Genomic DNA, 14,139 nt, shown 5'->3' on the forward strand with positions numbered 1-14,139 from the left:
CAAAGATACTGACAGGGATGACGATATGTTTTATACAGAGGTATATTTACAGAAACCAAAAGTTAAAAGTGTATTTAAATGAAAATTTATTTTAATTATCTATATGAACAGAGGGTCGAAAATAAGACCAAAAAATATTATTGTCGGTCTACTCAGTTCTCGTCTTTGTATATGTATATGGATCTTATTCAGATAACAAAATCTTATGGAGCAGAGATATCAAAGCAACGGGACGTGACACAATATTTTGGACACGTCAAAACAAAAGTCAATATGTACTATAATAGGAAAAAATGTGAAGTAACATGAGGAAGGAAGACGAGTCCCTATGCTACGAATTATTCCCAAAGAATACAAAGTCAAAAAATGCTCGGAGTGAAAAAAAGTAAGCCTATGTGTTCTTCCAGACTATGTTCTATATGTATACCAAATTTCATCGAGATCCGTTCAACCATTCTAGAAATATCTTATAACAAACATCCATCCATACATCTAAATATTCGCATTTATAATAATAGTAAGATTGGCCCTGATATAGAATATCATATATTCTTTTGGTTTATTAAATGACAAAATTATAAAACTACTAAGACGGTACAATGCTGGTAGAAAGTAATAGCAAGTTATCCGTTTGATCTTGTGGGCGCTCGATCACGTCGCCTGTCATTAGGCGCCGCGGGACGCTCTGATAACTTTCCGGAACGTCGTCGGATCTCGCCTTCGTACCCATCGCCCGGCCATTACTGATATTATCCGAATGTCGCGCTACACCGTAACACGTTTAAAAAAGCAATACCTGATTATGGTCCTTCGATGTCCGCGATACAGATTTTAATATGTAAAAAGGAGTTAGTTGAGTCTATTCTCATATTTTTTTTACTTTTATATTCAATAAAAAAATCCTATTTTTTGCATACAAAGTATCTTTGAGTATAAGTGTCCTTAATTTTAGTAGTATAGTCGAATTCAATGGAATTGAGAAATAACGTTTACAAATTTCACTAGTTGATGTTCTTTGAAATATAAAGTCTTAGTAATCAATCAAGTATTAGAAATATAATTTAAATGAAAAATAAACACTATTCTAATTTTTCTTTTAACTTGACTGCTGTCCAGCACCAACTTGATTTCTCCCATTAAAAACGTAATAAAGTTAATTAGAATTTTTAAACACCCATATATATACTACTTGTAACGATGTAAAATTGCGAAAAAAAATATAGGCTCGTGAAGGCGTGAAGTATATACGAGGAACTTTTTAATTAGTAATTCACCGGTTAACAAACTCAATGTTACAACAGCCGAGGACGTTAATTTCCTATCCATTTCAGTAATATATTATTTCACACTAAGAATGCAATTAAGTCAAAAACATGTCATAGTCACATACACATGCTAGATATTAGTAGCATTACTGAACAATGTACTATCCTAAGTGGGAGGCGAATTTAATTCTTTGACTGTACTCGTAAATACACGTTCACTGTTCGCATACAAACGCAATTATTAAAGCATCATCTCTGCTCGCAATCAAAGTGAACAAAAACGTCCCGACACTGTTCTCATGAACAATTATGAAGAATGCATTATCAAGTAGACTTACTCTGGAAGACAGATAATTTAAAACGTAGGTATTTTTCTAACGTTATATTAGTCCCAGCAACGTATTCCTTAAGGGTGACCCTTAGTGTAAGTTTAGTTGGAGAAATCTACAATAATTCTTCTTAATAATTGTAAACATTATACTTCTTTGATTAAAGGAAATAAACTTTGAATTTAAAATTCTACAATGCACCGCCATTTTGACTGCCATTAAACCAGGCCATACCTTCATTTGTCACATAAAAACTCATTTAACACTGTCAACTTATGCACTTAACGGATGTTCACTTCCGAATACAATATTCTCTCTAATGCTAAACAGTAGAAATCGATAAAGACAGATAAAAAATGCCAACTTAATGTTTAACTGACAGAAGCGATTAATCAACTTGCATTTTTAATCTGTGGAGATTACGTACTTCTGTGGGTATTATCTTTATTCGTTTTAAGGTTCCGTATTTCCTTAATATTATGTTCATACTCTCACTAAGGTACTATTTACATATAGTTAAGATCTCTCATAAATTATGCAGGTCCAGAAGCTTTTACTCATGTCCTAATGTTTCATTCACTAATCAAAATCGAAAGTAGATTTGGTATTGAGTTAATCATCGTATATTTAAATTGTTAAATAGTAGAACAGGGCATCCGTGGCATTACTAGGTCCTTTAATTCAGTAATGTTTGGATCCTTTCTTATTAATGCGAATGAAGAGATGGATGTTGGTCACAAGATACCTCTGAAACGGTTCAACAGACCTTGATAAAATTTGGCATAGATGTAGAGCAGTCTGAAAGAACATATATATCAATATAATGTTCATTGACCAGAGAATTTGTTAGGGTTCCGTACCTTGTATGCGAAGAGTATTCACATGTGCTCACACCCCGGTAAACAGTGAGTCGAGGGAACCAGAGGGGGTTTAGCGGGTAGGCTCCTTGTCCCTTTAGGGATGTGGAGAGAGTCCCACATAACCGGAGTGGCTTTCCCCGAGGCACGCGGTATGCGTAATGCATTCCCGCTCGTAAAAAAAGGGTTCCGTACCTAGAAAGAAAAAAACAGAACCTTATAGGATCACTTTGTTGTCCGTCTGTCTGTCTGTTAAGACCCTTTTTCTCAAAAACGCTGGATGAAGCTGTAATTTGTATTTTTCTATGAGTAGTTTTGCAGCTAGCAATTATCTTATTTACGTTACACAAAAAATTTATATCTCTTATCTTAGTTGAATTCTCAATAAACATGATGGAAAAGAAATGAATATTAATAATCAATATACGACACGATACAAGATATTTTAGTAGTTTACATAAATTATTTCATTTTGTCGTTTTGATTTTCTTTTTAAATTTTTACAAAATACCTAATTGCTGCGTGCATCGTGCGACCGGTCTAATTTGAATATTCAAAACGACGCCAATGCTGTGTCATCACGAACTCTTAACTTTCTAACTCGGATTTCGTGAGCAACCGATTCTGGGTAGGGTGATAAGTTTAACAAACAAGAAGGAAATTCTAGACTCCCTGTCACTGCAAGGATGGTCTTCGGGATAAAATTGACAGGCTTAACTTATTCATATTTTAAATACTGATTTATGGGAGGCTACTGTTTCATTTGTCAATAGGTGGTAGTTTCAATATCAGTTATTTACTACAATGTCGCCGAAAATTACCTAATCTTGCTAATATTATAAATGCCAAAGTTGAGATGGATAGATGTTTGTTAGAAGTTATCTACAGAACGGCTAAACAGATCTCGCTTATTTTGACATAGTAGAACATAGTCTTTTTTTTTAATTTCGCGCGGACTGAGTAACGTGTAACAGCTAAACTGTCGTGTTTAAAACATCCATTCAGACAAAGGTTATAATTTACCGTAATATTACGTTATAATCCAAACAGAAATATCTGTCTTTGTGTTTGTAAACGGCAATACTTATTTACGTAGCTACATCAAAGTAATACAAACACCTAACTTCGCGTGCTTTTAATAGTATAGATGAGATGCAGCAATCTAACGAGGTAATGAGTATACAAAGAAGAGAATGACAGGAAAACGGAATGTGCAACAATATTATAATTAAACACTCGCATATCCTAGTTCTCCGAACAGGTTTGTTCTACGAAAGAATTTCACATCTGCCGTACTTCTGTATACATCGTAAAATGCTACTGTTGCGGATAACAGTTGTTTATAATATATGCGAATGTGTTTTACATGTGATTTTGCATAAAATTACTATTGAACCGACTTACCTTAGTTTGGATCCTCGGAACTTTGACATGGAAGTACATAAGGTATAGATTTCCTATGTTATTATCAACATAATATTCACTATGATACTAGAAACATACATACTTTTACTAGATGGAACTCGTTTTTTAACCAATATAATTTACTGTAGATAAATGAAAATAGCGTAAGTTATTTTAGTATCTTATATATAAAATTCTCGTGTACCAATTTTCATTCACATACTCCTCCGAAACGGATTGACCGATTCTCATGAAATTTTGTGAGCATATTAAGTAGGTCTGAGAATCGGCCAACATCTATTTTTAATCCCGCACGGACGGAGTCGCGGGCGACAGCTAGTAATGAATAAATTTTATAATGTGTTTATCCCATTCGAACCATAAGGGCACAGATTTCTGATCACGTAGTCGAAGGTTCGAATCCGGAGAGTTGAATATTATTGTAAGCTATATACTAGCCTACAGCTTAGTTAAAAGAGTACAAGAAAAAAATATAATTAAACAAAAATCTGCTAATATTAAAAAATATATTATTCAATGGTAATTCAGTCATATAATCTTCTAGAGTAAGATTTTTATGAAATTAGTATTTCGACGTTCAGGAAATTGATCGTTGTAAGCTTTGTTGGCAGATTTTTTTTTAAGAAGTAATTTAGAAAATTAGTTAATAGATTTTATTATTAATAAAAATATATGCGAGATAGTATAGTGACATTACGACAAAGCCCTTTTCAATAAATTAAAGAACTAACCTTAATAAACAATGACTATACAATTTGATTAACTGATTTAGCTATCTGATAGAAGTATGAGTTTTATTTACCATAACCATCTAATAAATTAATAGATACTTTTATAAACTTACCTCTAAAATTTCTTGTGTTTCCTATCGTATCAAAAGAAATGTCTCAAAGAAACAAAATAAAATGAACACACTACATCAAAATCGATACCTATACGATTATCGATAATCGAGAACATAATCGATTTTCAAGGTATCGTTTACATCACAAACAATGATTATATCGCACGTCTTAACCACAACACGGGTCCGTCGATTCTCGCGAAAGTGCAAAATCCCGAGCGCACGTCGATCAAAATTCAATTGTAAATTGTTGTGATGTATTTTATCGCGGAGTTTACAAGGCGATTGTTTACCCGACTTGTGCGGACGAGGCGCGGTTAACGTGTGAACAGAGCACAACATTATATGTACAATAGACTATGTTTTTACACGCACGTCTACATATCAAGATTTCAGTACATCCTTGCACGCATTAGCTCTTTCCATTTTTATAAATAGTATGTAACTGGCCATTAACACACTCTGAGTACGACAGTTGGTGCAGCGAGAAAAAGATTTATAGTTTTGTATATGATAAACACTAAGAAATGTTAAATATCTCAACATTATGAACAATAATAATAATAGCGTTAATTAAAATCATGAAATACGAATATCTACACCTACAGCCGTATTATTATAAGTAAAAACTTTAAACGCCTTTAGTAATTTAATAGTTAAAAACAGCGACATCTGTTAGCATATGTATGCAAACAATGGCCATTTCATTTTGGCATTTAGATTTTTGTAAATATAGGGTAATAAGCAATAAAACAAACTTTATATAAAATATGGAATATATTTATCAATAATCTTAACAAACTAATCTGTAGGAGATATATCTCCCAGCTGTCTCTGATGATCGGATAATTTTCACCACCTGAAAGTTCAAAAATATTACATACATTTTTACAACTCAATCATAAAATATAAAATAATATATAAATTGACAAACAACATAAAAGTTATTGTTCTCTTCCCTTTTCATTTTGTCAAAATTAGAGTAATAATGCAACAATATAAAAAAAATTATGCTCTTTTTCTTTTTTTTTTTTATATCATAAGGTGGCAAACGAGCGAGCGGCCACCTGAAATCGCTGAAATAGCGAAGTGACCGTTGCCCATAGACATACACAATTGCATATGCTTTGCCTACCTTTAATCGACGGAGGAGAGGATGCACAGAAAGAAAATATTTTCCCTTTCCATGCATCCTCTCATCCGGAAAGTCCACTTCCACTTCCCATCCTTTCCTTATAAGAAAAGGATGGGAAAGGAAAGAGGACTAAATTAGGCCTCCGGGACGCACACTCATCAGACGAAACGCGGAATTGCTTCCACTTCACGCCTGTTTTCTGTGTGGTGGTGGTATTTCACCGGGCGAACCTGGCCAATTCGTGCGAAGATGTTAAAGCGGGTTCTACCACTCTCATATATAGCAGAATTAGTTTTAAGTAAATATTGGCCAAGCAAGATAGTTGGCAAGATAACAATAATTATGACAATTCTTTACATCTATTATCTAGACACACAAAAGCTACAGTTGGTTCTCCTTCGGGACTGGAGAATGACTCTCGATTATAGAAGTTTCTCGCTTATCCTGGCTTGACTGCATCCTTCAAACTACAATACTAAAGAAAACTACAAACCTGTCCTCTCTTAAGTCCAAAGTATCTCGCTACAGGGTCACCTGCTTGTATTCTCATCAACATGTTTTCTTTTAATTTACTGATTTAAGAGTTAAAGAATGTATCAACATTATGAAAACTGAAATTACATACTAGTAATAGTTAACACAATGATTCTTTACTCATTTCCACAATTAAGTATTGAACACATTAAACGTAAAATGATTACTCTGAGTACACATTAGGTGAATTTGAAATGTGTACTTACAAAGCCTTTATTTCCAAAAGCGCATGCTGCAAAGTACCAAATTACTTACTTTTATAGGTTGTCTATATTTTTTGATCAGCTATAAACCAGTTCAAAAGATCAGCTCACATAAGCTTGAACTGTTGAGCTACAACTCAACAACTGAGTAGGTAATCTACAGCTCAACACATTGTATTATTACTATGAGCTGAGCCATGATCTAGTCAGCAAATAGCAGAGACAACAATCATAACTATGCAGGTAAATATTTAACTGATCTGCAAGCCAGTTCAATGATCTGCATCACACATGCATAGTGTGAGCTGATCTTCAGGTCATCAAATCAATTTAATTTTAGTTACCATGAGAGTAGTCAATAGTGGTATATATGAAAAAAGGATACTATCTAGCCAGTAATTCTTGCTTTTCATCGGGAGTCAATACAATGTGTTCCGGTACCAACTCATGTTCAGTTATGTTTATCAACAATTCTGATTCCAAGAATTGTTCCAGAATGTACTTTGGTGCCATGTCAACAAGAGACTGTTTCGCTGAAGGTGTCATACCTGAAAGATTTTTTAAATATTTTAGAAGAAAAACATACAATTTCATTCTCTAATTTTTTGCGATCTACTAGACTCTATGGTAATGATTATATTTTTCATTTACGACATAAAATAACATAGGTCCATAGAGAACAGACACAAATGTTTCACAGATAATTCTACCTTAGTTTCTGTAACAAGTTAAAAAAAATACTAAAAGGATAACATACCAGCTTGAACAACCACTATTGCCCTGTGTATATTTTCCTCCTGCATTCTAGTACAATAAGTCTTGATTGTTTTAATTCCTATTTTAGCTTCATCAGGGAAGAATACAAACATTTGATCAGTTGGGTCATCATTGTGGGCTACAAGGACAATTAAGTCACTTCTCGCTGGTCGTTTTTCACTGAAAAATTAATGTTTCATAGAAATATGAGCAAATTTTTAATAAAAGTGTCTTATCCAATGCCCCTGGACATCCATAATGTCAAAGGAACTACAAATTTGTTCCTAGTCTTTAATGCTATTTCATAAAGAGTATTTCGCACAATTACAAAAAGAGAATCTATTATAATAACTTTATCTATGAAAATTATATAAACTTTTTCAATAATATGACATGACAAACTTCGTATTTTGACATTGTTAAAATACAATAAAACAAACTTCAAAAACATCAATTTCCAGTTTAATAAATCAGAAATTCTATAAAATGGAAAATATAGACGAAAAACTGAAGTTAAACAAGTTAGTAAATGGGTTATCAAAAACTACAAAAATTTATTTGGGTAAGATCTAGATGAATACATTTATATATACACACCTTGGTTTGTCTCCAAATTGTTCTTTGAATTGTTCAAGTGTTTGATCCAATTCATCTTGAGTAACTAAATAGCCGCGATCGTGGCACAGCTGTAAATAAATGAATGTGAAATAAACATCAGGTTATGAAATTATTAGCTTGAGTTATGTTTTGGACAACAAACTTGCTTTGTATTTGTATATTTACCTGCATAACTGTTTTTCGAATACGCCAAAGTTTATATGTTTCTGCATCATCATCCATATTTGTTCAATGTTATTAATGTATATATTTTCAAATAAAAATTACACCAAGACGAGGTATAATTACTAATTCTATTAAAATTTTAAATGTTTAGATTTAAAGGTTAGGTTAAGTTAAAGCAAAAAAGTACATTTCATATTTTGTCTCTTTTTATAACTGTCATCGAGGTATTACATTTCAAATTATGCATAAGTATAATATACCCAAATGATACAAACGCATAAAAACTGTAAAATTGATTTAATTTTGTACGTTTCTTAATATCCACCTCATAGTTATGTTGCGTTATTTTAGTTTTACATAGTCGTTTGATTATTGTAATCGATCCAATTTTGGTGCCGTCGGTTCTGTGGTTTTTTTAATCTATATGTGTTAATAAAATTTTGTTTTCTGTCTGTGCTAATTTTAGACAGATTGAAATTGAAGTTTTTTATATTGGATTTGCATTTCATTCATTTGTGATTAATTATTATAGTTTAAGAATATCTTAATTTTGTCGTTTAAGAATAATGGCTGGAATCAAAGGTACGATTTTTAAACATCTTAATACTAAAACTTATTGATCTTTCAGTGCAAGAATGAGTCATACTTTATATTTACAAACAATTTTCTTAATCACTTTTACTAATTATAATTTTTTCTTTTTCATGTTGTGACCATATAATCCTAAAGGGTGAGTACAATTAAATTATAATACAACACGTCACAGTAGTACAAAGTTGTAGAAAGTGAAAAAGTCTAAAACGATGTTTTCATACTGTCCTAGATATTTTATGCAAATGTGTTGTGGGTACCGACTGGTTTGTTGTTAAAATTAATAGTCTGAAAAATGCCATTTAGTGGCCTTGAAAATATTCATGAACAAATGTATAAAATACAAATACTTAGAGAAATAAAACATGGTATCTGTGAAGAAGCATAGGAAATTATATGAACAGATTATCCATTGTTTATGTTAATAAAAAGAAAAGAAATGTTTCAATGGCAAACGAGATTTGCATAAGAATTTAGATTTGAAATTATTTGAATATCCTTAACTTCATAACATGAAATATTCTGAAAATAATAAACATATTTAACACTTGTATATTCTTATGTGATTTTGTAATAGTTTATTTGGAAATATTTATAAATTTACAGTTTGGTGTCCCTGGCATTTGCTGGTTCCATTGGTATGACATTTGTTATTCTGGCATGCGCTCTGCCTCAGTTCAAGTAAGTACAACATAAAAACTAATATGACATAGGTTAAAATTTGTTATAGCAACCCAAACCTTTGATTTGGAAGAATGATATGATGATTGCATGTTTTGGTTTCAAGTGAAAGGTTTTATATCATTCTTTTGTTTTCTTAAACACTTCTTTTGTTACAATTGCCTGTACAAATTTAATATTTGATTGACTTATCACAATCTTGATAAAATTTCATTGTTTTCTGCAAAAATTCTTATATTTCCAAAAGATATTTCTATCTTCATCTGCTTATTTTTTTTAGATACAAATTGACTCATATAGTAGCTTTTGGTTTAAATTATTGTTTTTAATAAAATACAATTGATGTGATATGAAACAAAGGTTGTCAGTTTTTGTACTTGACTTTTGTTATAAGCTAATTGATGGAAATTAATATTTTACAGATTATGGTGGCCATTTTTTGTGGTGATTTTCTACATTCTATGTCCCATCCCAACAATGATTGCCCGTCGCCACACAGATAGTGCTGGGGGCACCAACAACTCTTGTATGGAGACTGCTATTTTCATCACCATGGGCATCATTGTTAGCTCTTTTGCACTGCCCATTGTGCTGGCTCGAGCTAGTGTGGTTTGTACACTAAATCTTTTTACTTTTATAGAGATTCTACTGCAATGACGATTGTATTGACAAATGTTAGGATCTCTTAAATTCTCTTTAAAAAAACCGAGATAATATGTGTTTCATTTGAGTTACAGTTAAATATTGTCCTATCCATATTAAGTAGTACAATTAACATTATCAAAAAGAGATTTCAAATGGAAAAACCAAAACATTCAGCAATGGGCTTTAAAAAAATAAATGCAGAACTTGTTTATTGAATCTTGGAATTATGTAGTCTATCAACTGTCCCGCGACGCGCGGAACTAAAAAAAACTATATATATAAACTATGTGTTCTCCCTGCTATGTTCTACATTGATGCCAAATTTCAGCAATATCCCATTATCAATCCAAATGCTTGCTTTTGTAAGTAAGATTTTTATGTGAATAGTATTAAAAAGTTTTTTTTTTTAAATACTGAGTTGACAAGGCAATCTACTTGTCTAGTCTTGTTCTATTCTAACCAATATAAAATGTTGTTTAAGTTAATGTAATTGATAATTCTTCAAAGCTTTGAATATTCGAGAGCTTATACCTTAATAAATGTAAAATTTTGTGTGCGATTTGAAAAAAATGTGCCTATTATTGTTTTTCCAGATATTGTGGCCCGCTTGCTACCTGACATTGGCGGGCAATGTCATCGTTTACTTGACTATCATTGGCTTCTTCACAATTTTCGACATGGAAGATTCAGATTATGCAATGTGGTGAGAAATCTAGAAACATCCTTATCCATTGGATCAAAACAGAGACAATCAGCTGATTTTTATATAATGTGGTTTGTCTACATAAGTCTGAAATTATGATACTGATAGTGTTTTTTAAAATTGATGTTAAGTGTACCCAATGCCTTTAAATGTTGGTAATATTTGAATTAGGTGCATAAAACTTGCATCTACTAAAATTTGCTTATGCAAAATATTTAGGTATGCTTAGATTGGATTCATACTGTAAAACCTGAATTTATTAATCAGTGTAAAATAAACTCATTTTTTTTCCTTTAAATATGTGTTGATTAATTATTTAAAATGTAGTTTAAACCTTTAATCATTTATAACTGGAATTCATTTATACAAATATCTAATATTTTCGTTTTGGTTATCCTCAAGTTATAGAGTAGGTTTAGTTAATGTTTTGAAGTACATACTTCACATAAAAAAATGTTTATTTTTATAGGTATATAGTATTATATTAAAAGCTATTAGAATAGATGATCTATCATTTTAAATTATCCATGCTGTATTCAAAATATTTGTCAATTCAATTTACCGAAGATTGTATGTCCAAACTAACGATTTTCATAAATATGTAATTTCAATATTTTACATTATTATTAATTTAAACAATAAAATTAAAATTAACTTTTCTTACTAATAGGTGAATGTGTATTTTTTATTGCTAACAACATAATTATTAAAAACATTGTTGGTACTTTTCATACAAATTAAAAAAAATTGTTTACTCTGCTCTGCAATCACATTCCTGTATTTATATTCTGTAAATATGTTATTAGGAGACAGGTCACAATAAAATATTGTTTATTTGCTTATAACATATTGTATTATTTTAACCTGATAATCCGGATCGATTGGAATGGATGGATCTCCATCCAAACATTCGAATTTATAATATGAATAATTTAATAAGATAAAATATATCAAACTAAGTGAAAAAGATTTTTTTTCGAGTTTCAAGAGGTATCCTGTAGGGCAAAATCAAGTTGGTAGGCCTCAGTTGCACGGGCGCTTTTTTACGCGATAAAAGTCTCCATAGGCGGCTCTTAAACGACGCAGCGCTTTAAAATCACTGTTGTTTTGCACCCCAACCTTTAACTTTTATTTTGTTACTTTTCTAATATGTATTAAGTAAATTTTTTATCATAAAGTTTAATCAAAAAAATATTTACGTGAAATGGAACGTTTTTATTAATCATCGTCGTTCACTGACATTTGGTATTTGTCATACGTTAATGATTTCTATTTTGTACTTAAGTTTTTAAGTGTCAAATCGCCGCACCCACAAAATTATTTTATTTCTAAAATATCTATTCATAGTAAATAATTCCAATTATGGGTGATCATTTACCGGCTTGTGTTATCGATGTGGGGACTGGATACACAAAATTGGGGTTCGCCGGTAACAAAGAGCCCCAGTTTATCATTCCGTCAGCCATAGCGATAAAGGAAACCGCTAAAGTTGGCGATCAAAGTACTCGGCGTATGACTAAAGCGGTGGAAGATTTGGATTTCTTTATTGGAGACGAAGCGTTCGATGCCACTGGGTATTCAGTTAAATATCCTGTACGCCATGGCTTAGTTGAAGATTGGGATCTCATGGAACGGTATATCGAGCAATGTATTTTTAAGTACTTAAGAGCGGAGCCTGAAGACCATCATTTCTTACTTACCGAGCCGCCATTAAATACTCCAGAAAATCGAGAATATTTAGCGGAAATTATGTTTGAATCTTTCAATGTACCAGGTTTGTACATTGCTGTTCAAGCTGTACTCGCTCTCGCCGCCTCTTGGAAGTCTCGTACATGTGCAAAACGCACGTTTACAGGAATAGTGGTGGACAGTGGTGATGGTGTAACACATATTGTCCCAGTGGCTGAAGGTTATGTTATTGGCTCATGTATCAAACATATACCAATTGCTGGCAGGAATATTACATCTTTTATTCAATCTCTGCTTCGTGAAAGAGAAGTAGGTATCCCACCAGAGCAAAGCTTAGAAACTGCAAAAGCTATTAAGGAAAGATATAGCTATATATGTCCAGACATTGCCAAGGAGTTTGCTAAATATGATTCCGATCCTGCAAAATGGATGAAGAAATATACTGGAATCAATGCTATAACTAAAAACCCATTCTCAGTTGATGTAGGATATGAAAGGTTCTTAGGACCAGAAATATTTTTCCATCCTGAGTTTTCCAATGCAGATTTTACTGTACCACTTAATGAAATGGTGGATGACGTTATTCAATCATGTCCGATTGATGTAAGAAGAGGATTGTATGGAAATATTGTTCTATCTGGAGGTTCTACGATGTTCCGAGACTTTGATAGGAGACTGCAAAGAGATATTAAGCGTACAGTTGATGCAAGACTGAAATTGTCCACAATGTTATCAGAAGGTCGGATTACACCAAAGCCTATAGATGTGCAAGTAGTCTCACACAACATGCAGCGGTATGCAGTGTGGTTTGGAGGTAGCCTGCTTGGTTCTACTCCAGAATTTTATCAGGTCTGTCACACTAAGCAAGCGTATATGGAATATGGACCAAGTATTTGCAGACACAACCCAGTATTTGGCACCATGATTTAAGACTATTGTTATCGCTAGTTCAGTATTATTGCTTAGGCATGAAGTTTTAAATATTCAGTAAGAAATATTTAGCAAACATGTTTATAAACAACTCAATGTTTGAGTTAGGGATTAAAAGAAGTGTTACATGATGTAATTCAGATAAATTGAAGTAGCAATAATTAAAGAAAAGTTTAAAGAGAAAAAAAAGCTAGGATATGTTAGTATTAATGCTGTCTTTAAACAAATTGAAATTTAGGACAAACCTTTTATACCCATAGTGTAGTGTAAAACTTGCATTTATTCCTATTTCTGTCACAAACCTTTATGCTTCTAATTGTGGGTTTTCACTGGCATAATATCTGTATTACAAGTTGTATTTTTTTAGAGAAAGAAGGATAGGAATATTTACTAGCTGTCGCCTGCGACTCCATCTGCATGGAATTATAAAAAACTTAATAGGTAGCCTATGTTTTCTTCCAGACTATGTTCTACACCTGTGCATAATCTCATAGAGATCAGTTTATTCGTTCCTGAGATACCTTCAAACAAACATCCATCCATCTATCCATCTAAACTTTGGCATTTATAATATTAGTTAGATTATTTTGACAGTGGAAACTCAATTATCTATGACAGTAAACAGGTTTTAATTTACAATATCCCACTCACTTGTGACAATATTTAAAGCTTCATGTTAGTTAAAGTTATTATAACTATATTCATTAAGGATATAATTTTTATGAAATTTATTTTAATTTTTATACAATAAATGCCAATATATTACTTG

At 32.0% G+C, this 14,139-nt stretch overlaps 3 protein-coding genes across 3 annotated transcripts; 2 read left to right on the forward strand and 1 right to left on the reverse strand.

Annotated features, from left to right (window-relative positions):
• Positions 1–5,478: 5,478 nt before the first annotated feature.
• Rpb5 (DNA-directed RNA polymerases I, II, and III subunit Rpb5) lies at positions 5,479–8,276 on the reverse strand. The gene is made up of 6 exons (XM_013307742.1): positions 8,132–8,276; positions 7,946–8,034; positions 7,350–7,528; positions 6,978–7,140; positions 6,349–6,427; positions 5,479–5,579 (listed from the first exon to the last, which is right to left on the reverse strand). The coding sequence occupies exons 1-6, from the start codon at positions 8,186–8,188 to the stop codon at positions 5,514–5,516; spliced, it is 633 nt and encodes a 210-aa protein (XP_013163196.1). The 5' UTR covers positions 8,189–8,276; the 3' UTR covers positions 5,479–5,513.
• Positions 8,277–8,642: 366 nt separating this feature from the next.
• On the forward strand, positions 8,643–11,575 carry LOC106114507 (leptin receptor gene-related protein). The gene is given in 4 exon segments (NM_001312606.1): positions 8,643–8,713; positions 9,328–9,403; positions 9,826–10,012; positions 10,642–11,575. Coding segments are annotated over 4 exon segments (393 nt in total). The 5' UTR covers positions 8,643–8,697; the 3' UTR covers positions 10,756–11,575.
• Positions 11,576–12,014: 439 nt separating this feature from the next.
• On the forward strand, positions 12,015–13,786 carry Arp3 (Actin-related protein 3). Its single transcript, XM_013307610.1, has one exon. The coding sequence runs from the start codon at positions 12,114–12,116 to the stop codon at positions 13,368–13,370; it is 1,257 nt and encodes a 418-aa protein (XP_013163064.1). The 5' UTR covers positions 12,015–12,113; the 3' UTR covers positions 13,371–13,786.
• The last annotated feature ends 353 nt before the right edge of the window (positions 13,787–14,139 follow it).

Source organism: Papilio xuthus, unplaced genomic scaffold, assembly GCF_000836235.2.
Source record: "Papilio xuthus unplaced genomic scaffold, Pxut_1.1 DF828142.1, whole genome shotgun sequence".
In the NCBI taxonomy this organism is placed as follows: Eukaryota; Metazoa; Arthropoda; class Insecta; order Lepidoptera; family Papilionidae; genus Papilio; species Papilio xuthus.

Bases quoted from the DNA above. Each gene is read 5' to 3' on its own strand.
- Arp3 (XM_013307610.1), top strand. From the start codon at position 12,114: ATGGGTGATCATTTACCGGCTTGTGTTATCGATGTGGGGACTGGATAC.
- Rpb5 (XM_013307742.1), bottom strand. From the start codon at position 8,188: ATGGATGATGATGCAGAAACATATAAACTTTGGCGTATTCGAAAAACA. The intron at 8,035-8,131 runs GTAAATATACAA...ATTTATTTACAG, and splicing joins TTCGAAAAACAGTTATGCAG to CTGTGCCACGATCGCGGCTA. The intron at 7,141-7,349 runs GTATGTTATCCT...AAAATCTTTCAG, and splicing joins AATAGTGGTTGTTCAAGCTG to GTATGACACCTTCAGCGAAA.